Source organism: Xiphophorus couchianus, chromosome 3 (assembly GCF_001444195.1).
Source record: "Xiphophorus couchianus chromosome 3, X_couchianus-1.0, whole genome shotgun sequence".
Taxonomy (NCBI): Eukaryota; Metazoa; Chordata; class Actinopteri; order Cyprinodontiformes; family Poeciliidae; genus Xiphophorus; species Xiphophorus couchianus.
In genome coordinates this window covers 3764468-3784330 of record NC_040230.1, presented here as the reverse complement: position 1 = coordinate 3784330, position 19863 = coordinate 3764468, and the positions used below count along the sequence as shown (strand labels likewise).

At 38.1% G+C, this 19863-nt stretch overlaps 2 protein-coding genes across 3 annotated transcripts; one reads left to right on the top strand and one right to left on the bottom strand.

Annotated features, from left to right (window-relative positions):
• Nucleotides 1-93: 93 nt before the first annotated feature.
• LOC114142316 (C-type lectin domain family 12 member B-like) lies at nt 94-5075 on the bottom strand. 2 transcript variants are annotated; one of them, XR_003594990.1, is made up of 9 exons: nt 4865-5075; nt 4073-4150; nt 3363-3461; nt 3033-3149; nt 2451-2747; nt 2201-2364; nt 2004-2116; nt 1732-1927; nt 94-876 (listed from the first exon to the last, which is right to left on the bottom strand). XR_003594990.1 is itself a non-coding variant. In XM_028013539.1 (8 exons), exons 1-8 carry the CDS (start codon nt 4929-4931, stop codon nt 1849-1851), a joined length of 1014 nt encoding a protein of 337 aa, XP_027869340.1. In that variant the 5' UTR covers nt 4932-5075; the 3' UTR covers nt 964-1848. The 2 variants fall into 2 exon arrangements, 1 of the variants encoding a protein (XP_027869340.1); XM_028013539.1 differs by lacking the exon at nt 94-876 and having other exon boundaries at nt 964-1927.
• Nucleotides 5076-6830: 1755 nt separating this feature from the next.
• On the top strand, nt 6831-14610 carry nes (nestin). The gene is made up of 4 exons (XM_028013517.1): nt 6831-7860; nt 9252-9376; nt 10346-10419; nt 10996-14610. Exons 1-4 carry the CDS (start codon nt 7030-7032, stop codon nt 14070-14072), a joined length of 4107 nt encoding a protein of 1368 aa, XP_027869318.1. The 5' UTR covers nt 6831-7029; the 3' UTR covers nt 14073-14610.
• Nucleotides 14611-19863: the final 5253 nt, after the last annotated feature.

The window sequence follows — 19863 nt, the reverse complement described above, 5'->3', positions numbered from 1 at the left end:
AAAAAGTGGTTCTTTGTACTTTGAAACACAAAGAACTTAAAAAACTGAGCCATAAGATCTAGTTGTACACAAACAAGAATTCACTTTCATGAATGATTTTAATGACAAGAGTTTTTATTTTATGGAAAACATAAATAACAATAATATGACGATTTGTAAATCCTTGTTAACCTATATTCAATTGAACTCACTAATAAGAGGAGGTATGCAATTTTAAATGGAAAAACTTTATTTTTTGTAAACATTCACTCATTTAGATTTTGATGCCTGCAAATGTTGGTACAGGAACAACTTTACTACTGTGTCACATCTCAACACTCACTAAACGTTTGGGAACTATCATATCAAACTAACATATCTGTTGCTGTATTTGGTGCTTCGTGTTTCACTACACATTTTCAATGACAATGGTTTTCTGAAGTCTTCCTGAGCCAATGTGCTGATATTGGTTGGAGAATGATGTCAGCCTTTAATGCAGTGCTGCTTGAGGGATCAAAGGTCATGAGCATTCAATGTTGGTTTTTGGCCTTGCAGCGTTCTTCCAGAGATTTCTCAAGATTCTCTGAATCTTTTGATGATATTATAGGCTGTAGATGATAAAATCCCTAAATTCCTTGCAGTTGTACATTGAGAAACATTCTTAAACTGTTGGACTATTTGCTCACTCAGTGGTTCACAAAGAGGGAGACCTTTCCCATCCTTGCTTGTTAATGACTGAGCCTATCAGGGTTGGTGTCTCCATTTAACCTGTTCACCTGTGGAATGTTCCAAACAAGTGCTGTGTTGAGCATTCATCAACTTCCAAAGTCTCCTGTTTCTTCTGTCTCAATGTTTTTGGAACATTTTGCAGGCACCAATTTCCAAATGATTGAATATCTGCAAAAACACAAAGTTTATCCATTTGGACATTAAATATTTTGTCTTAGCAGTAAATTCAGTTAGGCTGAAAAGAATCTGCAAATCTTTGTATTCTGCTTTTATTTGTTTTACACAATGTCACAAATTCAATGCATTTGGATTATAGATGTAATAGCACTAAGAAATGATGATTCAAAAAATAATAAGGAAAAACATATACAGCATTTTATTATATTGTCAGGTTTCTGTTGCTGGAAAAATGAGAACAATGACATAAACATGAAAGGAGCCTTAATTTACAGTGGCAGCTAATTTACAGGTGAGACTTTAGATTAACTTTTTCACACAAGATGTGATGTTTTTCCAAATAAGAGATTTTTTTTTTTTTGTTGCATAAATTTCTCATTTAGCTCATTCACTGCTCCTGGTTGTGTTGAAGCTCATTTCAGCACTTACAGTTTGTATAGGAGAAAAACCATGTACGCACATGTCAGGTTTAAAAGCAGAAGAACTGGATAAACAGAAGAAGTACAACAAAGAGTCTTCGTTTTACAACATCTGGCAACTGAGTGTGACTTAGTTCTGTTTTTCTTTCAGTGGGTTTTACTTTAAGCATTATTTTATAAAGTTTAACAGGTACAGAGATTAAGACCATTTCTTTTCTTGCATAATTCCTATATAATTCAATAAAAAAACAAGATAGGCACATAAAATATGTACTAATGTGCTAAACAGGACACTTATAAATTTTATAAAAATGTATACATTAAAAATAAAAACTGGTTATGTGGGTAAACCGATGTCAACAAACAGACTTTTAATCTCTATGGGAGATGAAAACAGCAAAATAAAAGTCTAGTCCTAATCGGTTACCTGTATTTACATTCAAATATTTCCTGATGTCCTTTGGAGATTTAAACATTATCTGCTAATTAATGTGACCAATTAAACAGATAAAGCATTCTTTTCACAGATCCAGGCATTCTTCTTCTAACAGCTCACTGACTTCCATTCTTTTTTGAGGCAAGTTACACACTGACCATCAACTGCAGCTGTTTTTATCCAGTCCCTGACAAAAAAACATTAGTTAAATATGAGCTTACTGATATTACCAGTCATTGTATAAGATAGTGTGTGTCTCTTACTGGTTAGCTAGCTCAGCTCCATCAATCCATTTCCATTTGCTTCCTTCAGCTCTCAGGCCAATCCAGTATCCATCAATCCCTGGTTCAGCAGGACTAATTGTTTTGAGATGAACCTAAAATCAACATGATAAAAAAGGGAAACAGTTAAAAACTTTAAAAGCATAACATAACAGTTTCAGTTCATTCATCACGTTTACCTTTTCCTTTTGACTATCTACAACACTAAGATGTGAAACTTTTCTTTTACAGTCTTGCTGTGCTTCATCCCAGTTTTTCTGATTAGAACCTTTTGCATTATTATATACATAGCACTTGGAGTTGAAAGGTTGCCAGCCTTTTTGACAAGGTTCACACCTTCTCCCTTAAACAAGAGATAAACAAATACATATTTAACTGAAACTGTCATTACAATGTGTTGTTTTGAGATAATAGAAGATCTGATCTTACTGTTGTCTTTACGGCAGTATTCATCAATGCTCCACTGAGCTTGACTGACATTGAGCTCATTCTGTGTTTTCGTCATGTTGTCTATTTGTTCCTTCAGGTTTCTATTTTCTCCTTCCAGATCCTGGATTTGTTTAGTCAGGTTATGGTTTTTCTCCTTGAGCTCCTGCTTTTCTATCCTCAGATTGTGGATCTTGCTTTCTGAGACTTGTGTCAGGTTATTGATCTGGTCTGTTAAGTTTTTGTTTTTTGCCCCGCTTTCTTTCAGCTCGTTTAGCTCTTTTTGATGATACCATACATCTGGTAAAAGAACAAAATATGTTTTTTAACTAGTAGAAATTTAACTGATAATTTTAGCTTTTTAATCATTTTAGCAGAGGAAAATTTACTGTCTTTTCAGCACTAGTTTTTCTCATGTCTAATATAGACATTCTTATTGTTTTAAACGTGTATGAAAGTAATAGAATTATGCCAATTAGATTTAAAACCACCTCTAATGAAGGTCAGTTTTTGATTTACTGACTATAAATACTGTAAAAATCTCTAATATGTAGTCAGGATCTTCCTCTTTAAAACAGCACTTACTATAAACAGTGATTCCTATGATTCCCAACACCAATATAATACAAAATGTCCCCAAACAACAAGACAACTTCTGATAGTAGCGGCGTCTTCTTTCTGCTTCCTTCTCTGATAAAAGTCCTGTTGAAGCAAAGCAAGTATTATTAATTCCTAGTTCAGCAGTGAACAAAAAAGTAAATATATTTTTCCCCTTTTGTTCTGAATGATTTGAGCTGAAAACAGCATTGAGATTGACCGACCATCTACTGTCTGAACCCATTTATCTATGCAGGGATGCAGGTTGGCCAGTAAGGCAGAGACAAAGAATAAAAAAAAAACATTGTACACACATACCTGGGAGCAATACACTGTGTGAAAGGTTTTCTTGCTGAATAAAATTGTTTATCTTCACCAAGCAGCAGTAATTAAATAGAGAATAAAAGATCCAATTTACTGCCAAGAAAATTGGAAAGAAACTTTCAACATGAGAAAAGTAGCTGTAGATTTTAAAGAGCATAGTCAGATTAAATTAATTTCAAGAGAACAATTGTACAAGAGGTGCATATATATCAGTGCAAAAAACCCAAAAGACTACAAGAAGTGGAGTTAGGGTGAAAAAAAAACTGAAAAAAATGTTCAAATAAAAGCAGAAATTTTATTTCAAAAAGAAAAAATGTCTATATAACTGGAAGGTTGCAAAGACTTTTTGAGCTTTGTTAGCAGTGATGGTTTTAAGGTCAATTAGCTGCTAAAATAAAGGGTCTGTTGTACCTCTCCTTTGTGCAATTACAATGCATCAGTCTGTCACAGCTTCCCATTGAGTAATAGTTTCCTGCATGGGATGGGACACATTGTCTAACAGTGACGGTGTTTTAGCCAGAGTACTTCTGTCTCCAACCATGGCTCTGCTGTTACCTCCTTACCATTCAATCAAGCTCTACAGAATCCTGAAATGGACATGAAAAACGTGTGTGCAGAGACAGATCTGTCACTTGAGGACACCAGCAAGCAAGAACTGGAGTTTGACAACCTATGTAACAGAAAATAATTGTTTTACAACTTACCTTTTGAGTCAGAAGATTCCTGAGGTGTTTCGTTTTGCATCTTTACTTCAGCATAAATAGTTTCCTCCTTATTTGGACCTGCAATTATTGAAATGAAAATAATTAACAATCTCTCTTTGATCCAAGAAATGAGAGGCCTACTCTTATTGAAGAAGCAAGAGGAGCCCAGTTTCCTTAGGATTGCCATGTCCTGAATGACTGACTTTACACTAGAGTTTCTCCTTTCTGTGTCCTATCAGTATTATTCAGCATATTTCTCCTAGTAAAATTAATTTATTGCCCAAAAAAGAATTTTTGAATCATGACATAAATCCTAAGATAATACTTGTTGTAGTCATGGACGGATCATCAGATGGAAAAATATGGAAACCAATATTTTACCTAAATTCTATATGAAGAGAATACAGAGTTTTTGAGTTAGTAGAGTAATTAGAGAGGACTAACAAGATAACTGTGAAGGATTCCTTACATTTTGAATTAATTTGTATTAGTTAACTTTAAACATACCCAAACACATCTGACTCTCTGTGGGATATTTTAACAATCATTGGCTTTAAAAAAGTGAAGCGCTGATGGACTCCAAACATCCTTAACTGGGTTGTTTTCATGTTAGTAATTGGAGAGACTTATTCTTTTTAACTAATCCTTTACATCTTAAAAGAAGGTATCTCGAACAACTATCAATATTACAACTAAGAATTACCTAATAAAAAAACTGACAAAATAAGCCAATAATAATAATAATAATATGTTCTGTTTTCTTCTCTAATGTGTGAGTAAAACATGACTTACTTTTTGGTTGTGGTTGTTTCTTATTCTTGAAGACAACTGAAGCATACTGAATGTCTTCATCTGCCATTTCTTGTCTTACTTTTAAAAATGATCTGTCTTCTAAACTGAAAAACCACTGATCTTAAGCAAAAGAGCATTATGTAAAGGAAGTGATTATTTCGTCTGAGACAAGCCTGTTACACACGGCTATTGCAAAACCCTTCTGCTTTTAGCTGAAAAACATATGCATGAATTAAAGAGACTAAAATATCTTGAATATTATTACATATTTCATCCCCCCCCACACACACACCACATGCATACATGCACGCCCACACACCTGCACACACACAAGCCCACCCCCTCACTATTCTCTTTACTTCACTAGGAAACCTCGAGAAAGCAGGTGTTCATACAACTTTTGAAGGGAACCTTTTCTGTTCCTGTGGTCAAACTTCCCCCACACTGAGAGCTTTTGTAAGACAGACGTGCTACAGTTTCTTTCTGAAAATAAAAAAAACAGAAATGTATATATTTAGGTAGTTTGTGAAGTGAAATTTATATTTTCAGTCTTTCAACACTTTGTTTTGAGAGCTTGGGGTGTTTCAGTATCAAGGGCTTAGGTTTGGTCTAAGTTTTGGTGGGACCTTACAACTTACTGATTTCCATGGTTTGTCTTTAAGATAAATTACACATTGATCATCATCTGCAAGCTGTTGCATCCAGGAGCTGAGAGGAAACGTTGATTAGATTTGGTCTATGATGTTATTTTCCACAATATAAAATAATCAACTTTTGCACAAGTTGATTATGCAAAATCAACTTTGAGCTTTACATCATGTTATGTCATTCCGAAATCAAAAACATATCTGAAGTGTTGCTTTGATTCATTCATCCATGTCTGTGAAACCCTTGAATATATTATTGCAGCCATCTGAGGGTGCCTTAATGCTGCTCCAGCAATGGACCACATATTTACTCAAAGCTCCACCCAGGAGCTTCAGTCTCCAAGCCGAGCTCCAGACCCATCGAAAACCAATTTCCCATGTCTCCCCCAGACTAGTAGCAGCAGCAATAAGCAAACACCTGGTGGAAGGGCTATACATGAACAGTAAGAATAAGCATTGTTGTAATGATGTGCTGAAGGGGGAATGTCAGAAAGGATGGGAGGTTCTTAAACAGACTGAAGCCAATTTCTAGGTGTCTGATAAGGCTATAGTGCAAAGTCAAATTTCCTTTAAGTAGGTTTTGATATAAATAGCATATTCATAGCAACTGAAGGTAACATTACTTGATTGTGCCATAAATTGGCACCATATGCCTTACATTTTACTCACGACCACCCTTTAAGAAACAGTCATCTGCTCACCGGTCCCCATTTTGTCAAACCTTCAACAACCTGAGTCAAGCTTTTTCTTCTTTTTTTTTTAAAGCCACACACTAAACATTTAGCTCTTAATTTATCAGTGACAGAAGGTGAAACGTGAATACCAAAGACTACAATGTGTGGCTTTTCTGCATTATTATCTGTACTTTGCCATAATTGGACCTGCTGCTACTTCTTTGGTGTGGTTGAGTGCCTTTAGTTAATTTAGTTGTATATATTGTTATTATTATTATTGTGTGTTTGCTTATTTATACTGTATATATTTGACCTTTTGCACGGGAGCTGCAATGGAAATTTCGTTGAATTCTGTTCAATGACAATAAATGCTATCTATTCTATTCTATTCTATTATCATGCATATCACAACAAAGCACTGAGTAAGGAAGGAGTTAATATTGCAAATTGCATGGCCTCTGCCTGCCCTTTCCTATCTAAGCCACTCTTCTTATTACAATCCTCCATCCCATCTCCGATATCCTGCTTCAGTTCCCTCTCTCCCTCTGTGTCCTTCCTCTTGTTAGCTCTCCTCTCTCTCCACAGTTTCCAGTCTCCTCCCACCCTTTTTACTCCTCCCCTCGTGTCCATGAGCCCGGCCCCTTCATTAAACCCAGCAAGAAAGAGATATCTTTTTTTGCTGGCAGTCACTCCACCAGACTTCACGGGATGCTCCCTCAGAAACAAGGAAACCCCACACGCTGACTCAGGCTTGGAACGACGAGACAGAGCTGACTGCCAAATCATAATCCCTTTACTTCCGAAAGAAACCTCATTTTCCAAAATATATTTTTTCTTAACTAACATGGAGCTCCACGGAGTGCATAAAATCTTCCTTCCAAACCACCTTGGTGAGGAGAAGCAACAGATGCTGAACCTAAACCGACGCCTTGAAACCTACCTCAGTTGGGTCAAATGTCTAGAGGAGGAAAATGAAATGCTTGCAAATGAGATCAAAGTTTTTAGACACAACAATCAGGGGACCCTGACAAGCAGGAGGGGCTTAGAGGAAGAGCTGAGACAGACGAGATTGGAAATGGATGCAACCTGGAGGGAGAGGGTCCTCACAGAGGTGGAAGTTCAGAAACTGACTGAGGAGATACAAGCCCTAGAGATGCAGAGACAGATGGAAGCCGAGGCCAAAATGCTGGCCAAGACAAAAATGGAGCAAAGCAGGAAGGAGCTGGAAGATGAACAGAGAGCACAGATCTGGCTCAGGGAGAAGGTCAATCAGCTGGAACATGAAATGAAATTCCTAATTCAAACCCACGAAGAAGATGTGACCCACCTGGAGGCCACTCTGTCCCAATCCAGAGCCGAAATGCTTCCAAACCAAATACACAGGAGCAAACAGACGCCAGACCTCCTCAAGATGGGGCATGAGTTTTCCCAGAGGGCGACCAGAGCTTGGCAGGAGGCCTCAGAATCCTACCAGGGCCAGTTAGCTCAGCTGGAGGAGTCGCTTGATCAGGCCAGAAGTCGTTTGAGTCAAGTTTGCCTAGAGAAACGTGAGAGCCAACTAAAACTTCAGACCTTGGAGAAGGAGATTGTCTCTGCTCAGGATGTCAGGCTACATCTGGAGAAGACCGTAGCCCAGCGCAGTGAGGAACACTGTCAGGAGATCCAGCAGCTTGGGGTGAGTAGTCTGCTCTAGTTTGGATTTAAAATTCTCACATTATATTTTGTATCTTTAATCATTTTTTTCAAACCTAAGAAAACTCAATTTAGCATCCACAGTTAGGATTGTTTAGTTATTAAGCAATGCAGTCAAGCTATTCCAAGCGACTCTCTGATTTGCAACAATCCCTCCTCCTGGACAAAGCCTGTAGCAATAGTGGAAAGTAAAATGCCCCTTTAACAAGAAGAAACCTCCAGCAGGACTAGAACCTGGGTCAGCATAAGCAACCATTCAGCACTGCTTGAAAAGACAACAATTACAGAGCATAGACACTGAAGTACTGATCCAGGGGTAATTTTTATGTAATGGAAAAAAGTATTTCAGGATACACCAGTGAAATGTTGATAGAATTGAACTTATTTATACGATTCCTCAAAATGTACTTAAGTTTTCTCACATCTGTTACTGTTTGTATTTAAAAATAATCATGACAAAGAATTTTACCATTTTATCACTCTTATGATGAAATTAATATGACTAGTCAATCAGCCTTAATACATAGACTTAATCCTAGATATTTAGATACATTGATTATTGATTGAGGATAGAATGAGTGCTTCTTTGACTTTTTGCATTCAGCAAATTGTGGAACTGGGTTGCTTCTATCTGAGAAGGCCTCTAGACGGATGTACAGTGAGTCATTCCTGGCTGAGAACATAAAGTGACAAACCACAGCCTAATGTGAATTCTTCTTAATTAGCAGCCTGTGACAGAAGATGGAGTTTAGACATGTCTGCTGTTGCGTGTTAATGTCTTCTGACTTGACAAAGTCTGAAGAGAATTACTTATTAATTAAACACTTGTCAGTGATACAAATATTAATCTAAAACATTTTTAATGCATTTATTTCATGCAAAGGTTTTAGGTCTACTAAAGAGTTTACTTTGTTTTCAAATTCTACTCTCAGCGAATTCACTCAGTATGCTTCTTTTGCATTTTAGTAGAATGAAAAGATTTTGTTTGAAAGCAATTGGGAGCCTCATGTTTATGGATAGATGTTTGGGATTTGCTCTGGGTCACTTATGAGGTCCCAGCACACAAAGATGAGGTCTTTCTAGGTTTGCTCCCCACTGTGCTCCAGAATGACTATCATCAAATGTGGGCTTACATTGGTGCCTGTCTTCCCAGGAAAAACAGATCAGCTTACTAATCTTCACAATGATTTTACCTGGATAGATAAAGGTCATAGTTATATATAAGTTATACGATCATCTAAGTGTTGTCTTTTTTTAAGTAACCTCTTTCATCTTTTAGCAAGAGTTGAGTAAAGAGTAAAAATAGAAGAACAAAGAGGTTATCATGCTTACTCTAACTGCTTCCCTTTCCTGTTTGACTCCCTGTTTTGGCAGAAACACTTAGAGGAGCTGGAGGTGGAAAAAGTGGAGTTGGGCCAGCAGATAGACCACCTCCTTCAGGAGAACCACAGCCTGATGCAGATGAAGATGTCTCTGGGTCTGGAAGTTGCAACATACAGGTATGCAGCACTAAAAGCAGAGGATTCTGGCGTCCTAAAGCATTCATGGCTTAAAACATTAAAAGCCTCTGAAATTTGAGTGCACTGGGTGTCTACATAAAGCATAAAAATAGGACAGTAAAGTATATCAAATTGTATACCTTCAGTTTACACTATTAGTTAAACACATCTAGGCTGCAGCTCAAAAAAAATCAATAGCCATCCATCACTATGAGAACAGACAAGCAAAAAGCTGTCTGAGGCGAGAGTGGCCGTCTGAACCTAAGGTCTTTTCATTGTTACTGCAACCTCTGCTGCTTTGAACAGAGTAACGTATCCTTTATGAAGCAGAGCCTCCTCACTCATGCTCCCCCTCCTCAAAATATTGACCCTCACCCTCTTCTTGAGAGTTGCGGCCGATCTATGAGCTTTGGGAGTCTAGAGTATCAGCACGGGGAGGGAGAGGAGAGGTCATTACTGAAGGACAAACCCCTGTATCATTTATTGCTTTTGGATCTGTTGTTATCACGAGCTGCAGGTTAGCTGCGATGCTCAACATTTTGATCAAATTAGATCAATGCAGCTAATTTTGAGTCTATGTGCTGGAATCCACATGTGTAAATGGAAACATGGGTATTAGTGCTGCATGAGCTGCTTGCAATATCAGCCGTCAGTTGTGTGCTCCCAAGTGCCCCTTATTCTGTAGGTGTGTGCACGTGCGTGTGGGTGTGTGTGTGTGTGTGTGTGAAAGGAATTGATGGCAGAGGCTTGTGCAGATGGCTCCTTAGTGGCGGGGCCTTTCCTTATTACCATAACAACAGACTTCAATGTGGAGCTCCTGCTGGAAAGCAGCTAAAGTCTCTTTGCACTTTTGCTCTTCCCACCCACTGTTCAGTGTGTAGCATTGTGCTGCCTTTCACTCTTTTAATGCATAAACAATGTGTTATTTGTGTATGACTGTAATATTTTCTCATGCTGTTAACTCCACAGAGCTTTGCTGGATGGTGAGGGCCTTGGAAGAGATGCAGTTTTGTTGAATAAGCCAAGAAGCATTTCATTTAGAGGTAATTAATGGAAACATTAAGAGTACATAAGGAACATGAAGTCATTTTGCTGCCGTAGTAAACTATGTCAGATAAAAAAGAGAAGAAGAATACTTCCTGTTTTTAGAGATAATAATTTCATTTAGTCTAAGTAGAAGCTCATACTGGGGTACATGACACAGTTTGTAATCTCATTAGTTGCGCAGGAGCTTTGGAATGGAGGGGCTTGGTGAAAGGGGCTGACGTAGGCACTTTGGGCCCTGCAACACAAGCCGACCAGACCCCAATGGTTATTGAGCCATATGGGTTCCCTTCCCGTAGCCTGGACATCAATGAAGGAAATGAAAATCGATATCTCCCCATTAGTGTCCAGACCCACTAGAGAACATAGATTTTAATAATGGTTTGGTGAGGCAGACTGTATCTTACTCATTAGACAGTGTTCTGTGGTGGTATTAGATATCATACCATATTTGACAGAATTTTCCAATTAATTAGCTTTGTTTAATTTAATTTTTTTTCTAAAAGCATTTGTACAAGCCATTTTTATCCCAGCAGCTTGGTTCATTGTTTATTCATGACTTCTCTCCGCCACAGATGCAGTTCTGAGTCCCCATGGGGTTAAAAAGAATTACCCAATCCAGCTGTCTGCTAGCCTCAAGACCACTTACCCCTCACCCGGCCAAGGCAGAACAGGGTCCGTAATAACTGCAACACAATTCTTGAGCAGAAGACCTGCAGCTTTAAGAGAACCCCCAAAGACTTCAAGCAAACCTGCAGAAACAGCTGCAGTAAAGTCTGCAACTCTAGAAAGCCCCTATCCAAAAATAGTTCAGAATGGAGCAGCTGAAAACTTTAGGCCAGAGGAGGTTCATGAAAAAGTCACGTATGCTGAACCTTTATCACCTCCTAATGAGGAAGAGGCATCCAACAGAATGTCTGAGGATGAAGATAAAACAGTGGTAGAAAGAGTCATTGAGTCAGTTGTCAGCCATACAGCAGTGCTAAGTCTTAGCAGGGAGGAACCTTTAAATGAGAAAATTGGCAACCAGCAGTCCACAGCACTCAGCCCTACATCATATGATGTCAGAATAACAGAGCTACCATGTAATTTCTCAGATGAACTATTGAAGGATCTGGCCTTTGAAGGGGAAACTGAAGAAGAAAACGTAGAACATCTAAGGGCTCAAGCTGATGGGTCGACAAAGGCAGAGCATGTTCAAGATGAGACTTCAGATTCAGAAACTGAAGCGATGCTTGAACCGACCTTTGAATCCAGACCAAGTAGTCCTGAATTTGAATGTGAGCCCCTTGAAAGTGTTTTTAATAGAAATGATGAAAGCATTTCGAATGTTGATGCTGTGATTATGAGACAAGAAAGTAGCAGTTCCACTGTGGAAGTTAATGAAAGGGATGATGAGGACAAATTGTATCCTGATGGGGAAGAGATGGATACATGGGACAGTGTAATAGAGAGAAAGGTCAGTGAAAGGATAGATGATGGTGTAGAAAATGAAGGGAACAAGCAACATGCTGAGCCAGAGGAGGACATATCAACAAAAGATCCAGAGGAGAACAGAAAGGTTGGTCAAGAAGGCAACATGGACTTTGTACTGCCACAAGTAGATGAAGGACACCATGCTATATGGGAGCTGGAGCATGTTCCACCTCCTGACACAGAAGAGGGAGGGGATGAAGAGGACTCGCAGAATGTCTCTGTGTCATGGAGGACAGAGCTGGAGAGTGACAGCTATGCTCAGGATAATACTCTTGCAGACACTCGTCCCCTGATCCGATACAAAAGCGATGACACTGATGCCAACACTCAAGCATCACACATTGTTGAAAGTGAGTCCAGTGAAGGTGAACAGGAAAAGAAAGCTGGAGAGGCAGGAAGCGGAACATGGGCTGACGGCAAGCCAAAGACATTTGGAACCATGGAAGATCTGTGTGAGGAAGTGGAAGAGGAGACAGTGGATGATGACTATAATATGGGATACACTCATGTTGAAGATAGGGATGCTGATCAAGGTAAAAAAGTAAGTGAGTATGATATAATTTTGAAAGATGCTGAGAAGGTTGAAGAAATGGTGATGAGTTTTGTTGAGGGACATTCAGAAGAGGAAACAGAAGAACTTACTGGAGCCACTGTACACACTAATATAGACTATGATGAGGAACTGGAGATAGACAGACTAGTGGAACAAGAGTTAGAAAATTTGTCAACAGATAGCTACAGCACTCATTTTGGACATGAGAAAGTCAGAGAAGATATCTTAGAAATGAATCAAAAATCCATCAAGGAAACGAATGAACAAGAAATTACAGGTAACACAACACAGAGTGAAAACTACGAGTCTGCTTTGACCACTGCAGTTATAAGCAAGAGTTTAGAAAGGCAATTTTTCAGTGATTCATCTCCTGAGATACAGTTGGCAAGCACTCTGACTGAGGAGGAAGTGAAAGAACAAAAAGAGACTGAAAAAGCAGCAGGAGGTTCTTCTAGTGAGATTGTCAAATCTGAATTTGAACCAGCTACTACAATTACAAGAGAAGCTTCAGAGAGGCAACTGTTCAGTGATCCAACTGTTGAAATACCTTCAGCAAACACTCAGCTTGTGAATGAGCAAAAAGGAACTGAAAAGTTAATAGAGGAGACAGAATCCTCTGAGCCTGAAACGAGTGCAAACTATGAACAACTATCTTCCACTATAGTTGAAGATGTGGCTCTAGAGAGGCAACTTTTTAGTGACTCATATGTTGAGATAAATTCAACAAACAAGCTGACTGAGGAGGACATCCATCCTATTAATCAAGAAGCTGTAGATAACCCAGAGACAAGAAAGGATGACAGTGAGCACAATCTGGTGTCTCATGTTGATGGAACTGAAAATCACTCTGAATTGAAAGATTTCCTCAGCAGGTCAGATATGGAAGACATCAGCATCATAGCAGCTCCAAGCTCTGTGTTACTGGTAACAGCAGATTCAAATCCTCCACAAGATGTTGATGCTCCCACAGAGAAAACCGAGGCGCTTCCTAAGGAAAGATCAAATGTATCCCAAGAACATCCCACTAAGGATGCTGAGGACTTTCACAAGTTTCTTGAGGATGGAGAAACAACTGAGTGGGAAAACCCAGAAAACACAACAAGGGAATCTGAAATGAGTGACCAGATTAAACACGATCTAAAGAATGATAACCTACACGAAATATCAGACAAAATAATCATACATCAGGAAGAGCCTGTTGAAGTTTCCCTTGGCAGTGCCCTGAATGAAAACGATATTTTCAAAGTAAAGGATGTAAAAGACAACAGTTTCCATAGTCACTTCACCTCTGATGGAAAGAATGACTTCTGGGTGTCCTCTTTGGAGACTGGTGCCACTTACACACCAAACGATGCCTGTAATAAATCTGCTGAGCAAACCAATCATAATCAAGGATTTGCTGACAACAGGGATTGGGGGAACTTGGAGAACCCAAAGGTAATTAATGGGAACTCCAAGGTGGATATTGATCTGTCTGGCCTGGATCCAACAAAAGAACAGGAACAGGGGAATGCCGAAGTGAAGAAGGTGTTATGTAAAAATATAGTTGAGGGTGAGATGGTCCATTCTGAGGAATCAGATGTTGAGGCCGAATCTTGGTCATCTGGAGAGGAAACAGCCTAAAGAAGTAAATGTTATAGTCAAATCAACTCATAGATCCAAAAAGAAACTGTCAAGGGTTATATTGTGGTTTTATTTGATGCATCTGAAACCCAAAGTTGCCGTTGTGCATTTCTTAGAGAATAAACAACCACTGTGCCCTCTCTTACTACTAATTGGAGACAGTTGTCTAAAATGTCCTTTTATTCTGATATTTAAATTGTTCTACCCTTGTAGTATGCATGTTGAGAAGATTATAAGTCTTTGCATGTGAGAAGAGCATGAAAATAGAACAGAGTATCATTTGAAAGTCAAAACAGTTATTGATCAGTGCCTATTCTGATTTAGCCGTTTAATAGAAATCAATAAGACCAGCAGGCTAGGATTCCTTGTAGAGCTGCCATTGCATTGACAACAATTTCAAATTCATTGGCTTTCAAATGAGTTGTCTTTGCATGTGTTCCTCGTGTAGAAAGAATGAGCAATTGGTTTTCCTTCTCATTGTAAAAGGTTATTAAAGCTGTGGTAATCTCAAAGTAGAAAATAAAGTGTAGACTCATAATGCTTTGTTTCTTGTGTTATTTGTCTGCATGGAGCACCCCGGCTTTTAAATCAGTGTTTCAATCAAACATGTTGCAGTTCTAACTGATACAGCTTTTAGCATTGTTATACATAAATATATATTGTATCTTTTTAATGGAACTACTGGAATATGACAAGTTTTTAAATAAAGAATTAGCAAATATTTAACGTGCAAAACCTGAAGCTTTTAAAAAATTTGACAACTTTCTTGTTTATGCAGTCTACTATTGAAGAACCTCCAAACACTAACAGTATAACTTTGTACTTCTCAGAGAAAAATCTTTTTGTACAAATAAATACAAAACTGCAAGAGGTTGTCAATGATAACATTAACATTTGTATATTTTTAGAAATATAAAATGTATATTATAAAATAACTTGTTCAGTAATTATTGGGCTTTTACAACTTTGAAGTTTTATCTTAGACAACAGTTGCATCGTTAACAGAAGGTCAAGAACCAAACTGCTCACATGCTTCCAGCAGCATCCATCTAGCCTCCCTTTTGGTTTGCACTCTGGAAAGCTGTGAAGCTCTGTGGGTGTTTTTCTGTGTGTTTTTGGACTTAGCAATTTACCAGGTTAACTGACCTTACAGCAGGAAGGTCAACAAAGCTGCACCAGGGTCTTCCACAAGCATTCAGGCTCCCCAGGAGATGGCTGTGCAAAAAGAACTAAAGCGAGAACAATATGTGACCTCATCTTGTCCACGCCCCACCCCACTCCCTCACGCCCCCCACATCTTTCATTTGTCAGTTTGCCCAACAATGCCGGCTATTTTAGTAGACCCTCGCCTCCTTGCCGACCAAATCTTCCTGGTGGGGGATTCAGTGAGGAAGGAAACTACAGATGGTTGTATTCACGGACAATGCTGAAGTGCTGGAATCTTGTTACGACAGCTGTCTGGCTTGCTAGGTGGTGTTGAGCACTAATCAACAATACTATCTAAATCCCAAAACACGACAGAAGAAAGCTATAACTTACTGAAATGTAAGCTGAAAGTTTCATTAAATTCTAATGAGAATCAGAATACTAATTTCTGCAGAACAGAAAAACAATAACCAACTTGGCATTCTATTAATCTAGAGCCCACCAAGGGAGTAATTATTTTTTTTTCAATATGGAAGTGTTTATTATCTGGTTGAGGCATTACAACATTTGGCACATTGTATAAATCTACATGGGTGTTTGATTTCATGGCCACAGTAATCATATTTCTTGGCAACTTAACATAAAACTTTGTTTCCGAGTGTTTATCTGATCGTCAATAACATGTATTTGCCACATGCCAAGATTTCACTAACAAGCTCCCAAGTTACAGCAAAACCTGGCGTAGCTGCTAATTACGGATTATTGTGTTTGAGACATGTACACAATCAGGACATGTTCTGGGGGAATTTTACTCACGTCTATGAACATCTAAAACATTTTTTTTAAATATATTATTGGTCTTTACATGGATTCCAGTCGTGTGGTATCGATTGATCCTGTATTATAACTTCTGGCTTCATAATCATCTCCCCAGGCCCTTTGTCACAATATATCAATTCTAAAAGCATCTAAACTACTGAAATATAAAAGGTCAGCAAATAAAGAAAACATTTGGTCTCCAAGGTCAGCATCCATTAGTTTAGCCATGACCAATGGATGTTGGTCTGTGGAGAATAGGGGGAGGGTGTCCATTAAGAAAGACGTGAGCCTGTTTTATCTCATTGTTGTAGTGCGTTCTCTGAAGGCCATCTGCCATCCATCATCCATCCCCATTGATTTATTTCTGATGTCATTGCTGATTGATGGAACTGCCAGAGAGGTAGACTTTCCAATCTTTATAGCTGATCAGCTCTGAAAATTTAAGGGGAACATAGAGGAGAACATAAAACAGAATAAATAATAAATAAATATTCATCTCATATGTTTCATTCAATTACTCTTTAGATTTTTATGACAAGAGGAGAACATTTACAGGAGGGGATAATGTGAAGGTGGCTTTGCAGTGTGTTCCTACGCCTGGTTCTCACACACTGCCGGTGTTGGAAATGTTTTTCTAAAAGGCTCCAATGGAAAAGGCCCAGACTCTCTACATTAAACTGTCTTTATTAATGAGCAGTGAATCTCAATCATGCATGTTGCAGCAACAAACTAAAGTGAATTTTTTTTACTTTTTATATAGCAGACATATTATGTCAATGTAGAACAATTCACAAACTTAACTGGGCCATTCTACTAAAACTACTTTCCCGTAAGGTATTGAATAATAGTATCATCGGTTAAGCTTTTTTCTAATAAAGATATTAAAACTTGGATGAAAAAGAAACAGCAAGGTTTACAAAACAGGTGAAGAAGTCAACTAATGAATAGGGTCCTTGCATAAACGTTGTTAATTCATAATTAGGATGAATGATTAAGGTTGCATGTCTTAAAGGAGACCAAAGGCATGTCCAGAATCTTTTTCAGACTCCTTCAAAAAATCTACAGCTGCTCCAGTTGGGAGATGAAATCTGCCCAGTTCGTCACACAGTGACCTCTGACCAGCTGACTGTGCAATACAGAATTTAACTCACAGGTCATCAGGACATTTTCTATGCGGCACTAAGGATACTCTAACAACAGACTGATTTCAGTGCGGTGGACAATCATCTCTTGGGTCTTTTTTCAATCTCTAGTTTTGCTGACTTTTTTGGTCAGTTGTGAACTGAAGTTTACAGCCATAGATGATTCATCAGATGAGTAAAACCTGAGTTCTTTAGCAAAACAAGTTCTTTACCAGAAGAAAGCCTTTGTCTCCAAGATAACAATGAGTAAAAATAATAAAATCAAAAACATCCTGATTGGTCATGTCTATGGATTCCTGCCATTGGTAAACTTGTCTGTCCCGTGTGAGGATTGAAGCATCTGACTTTAATTCAACACAATGAAGTTATCAGACACAGAGTTGTATTAAAATAGAACAGGAGTTGCATTGCAGAGTGCAATCAGCTAATGACAGCTGCAAGTTGTTTTTAGAAATCAGGGATGAGTGAGACTGAAGTAATGATCCATGGGTAGGAAATATTGACTGATTCTTCATGAGGACACCTGTGACCTGAATATTTGTGTCCATACTAAAGGTCAGACACTTGTTAGTGAGTGAGACATAAAATTGTCCATGCAGAAAATGTTCATGTAAAATCTAAAATTTCACATTCAATTATAGTTACAAATATTGGACTGATATAGGTCAGTCAGAGATTAATTTTTTATTTTTTTATTTGTCTGGTTATTAATTTTAGGCTATCTTTCCCCAAGTTGAGGTTTCCCCGAATCGTCTCCACTATTAACTCTAGTGACAATTGTTGCCATGTTCAGAGGTTTTTAAACAACATTTTCTTCAGTATCATAGTCCTCAAAAGAAGCAGCAGCAATGGCATACTTTCCAAGACTGGCATCATGGATGCCAGAGTCTGAATTACCACCATTTTCTACATCTCCAGAGCATCTCTTAATCCTGCACTTTATTATATTATATCCTCCTAAATCATCTTCAGCAGCCCCATCATCACCAGACAACAGTTTTGTTTTCCCCAGAGTCAACAGCAGGAGCAATGTCATTTTCAGAGTTAGGATCATTATCAGCCTCTAGTTTGCACATTGCTTTGTCAGATTCTGCTCTTGCCAAATGGCTCACAGGTTAGTTCCTTGTTGCGTTTCTCTCTTTGTAAATGTAACCCTAAATGTTCCCTCCAACATGATGTTCCTAGCTTCTTGGTTGTGATTACCTCCAATACAACAGCAACAAATGAGACATGGATAAAAAAAAAAAAACACTTAAAATGCATGTTGGTTAATGCTTTACCACATGCCGTTTCATTTAATATGTTTTTATGTTGTCTTCAAACTTTAGAGATCAGCAAGGCCTGGTTCCTCCACCGGTTGGTATCTGTGTGCGTCTGTCAGCAGATGCCCTCTCAGTAATTCAATCAGGGCCCAGAGAATCTAATTTGATGCAGACATGCCACGCCCAGACAGCAGGACGTTGCTGGGAAAGACATTCAGTCACATCCAACTCTCCACTGCTTTGTCTCATAGCAACCACAGAGGATCACAACAGAAACACACCTGATAAGGCTGATCTCACTGATGTCGAAGCGATAACTCTTTGACCTGAAAAGTGTATCACCCCTGGCAAGTTCTGCTATCCACACCCAGCAGCAGGAAATAGAGTCAGCTGTCCATCAGACAATGGCCAACTTGTCCAGTGTGACTTTTGACTCAGCTGTGTGAGTGTGTGTGTGTGTGTATTGCTATTAGTAGTCTACTGAGTCACAAGAGTGTGTGTGTTTCTCTAAAACAAGAGTTGAACAACTGTTGCAAAACCACCTGATTATGTCAGCATTTGGTCAGGACAAGCAGTTTTAAAGAAGTGGTCACGTTTGCGGCATATTCTCCATCAAGAATCTGTCTCTGTGAAACAACAACATGACAAACATGTCTTACTCCCAGCATGTTGAAAACCAAATTTAAATACATCTTTTCAATTTATATTTAAAATGTTGTTTACAAAGTACTCAGTAACCACAACTATTAAGGTAACAGTAAATTAAAGGGTCAAAATGCTATCAATATCAGTACGAATTAAAGACGCATGTTTTATTTTAATTTAAACAGTTAAATGTGTTCCTGTGAACTTTTTCCTTTGCTTCCACATGTGAGAGAAAAACTTGACAGCAGATTTCATTCCAATTTATAACATTTTATCATTTAATAGACTCCTTGCTATTTTATCACCATCAAAAGAATAGTTCTTATGTGACAAATTCAAAGAATCAAATGTCTTAGTCATTTAAGGATTTTTTTCTCCTCTAAATTTAACCCAATCAGTCGTGTTTTTAAAAAGTAATTTTCACGTTTTTAGCCTATGAAAAGCATGTACTATAAAAACTGATGTTTCAGAGACAAATTAGCGACCATCTACATTTAATCCAATAAAATCTGCAAGTTTTATGTATAATATTGAAAACTTAAGTCACCTTTAAAAAGTCAAAATGTCAGATAAAGTACCAGAACTGACATCTGAAATGTCACCATAATTGTGCTCTGAAACCACCTTTAACAGCAAAACTTTATCCAAAAACATTTATTTAAAATGATCTGTGTGTTGTAGAGAACATTTTTGTCAACTTTAACACGGCATTAATTAACATTTTGTCAGTTTGTTATTTCATTTAACTGTGGTTAACACTTTTCTTTCAATGTATGA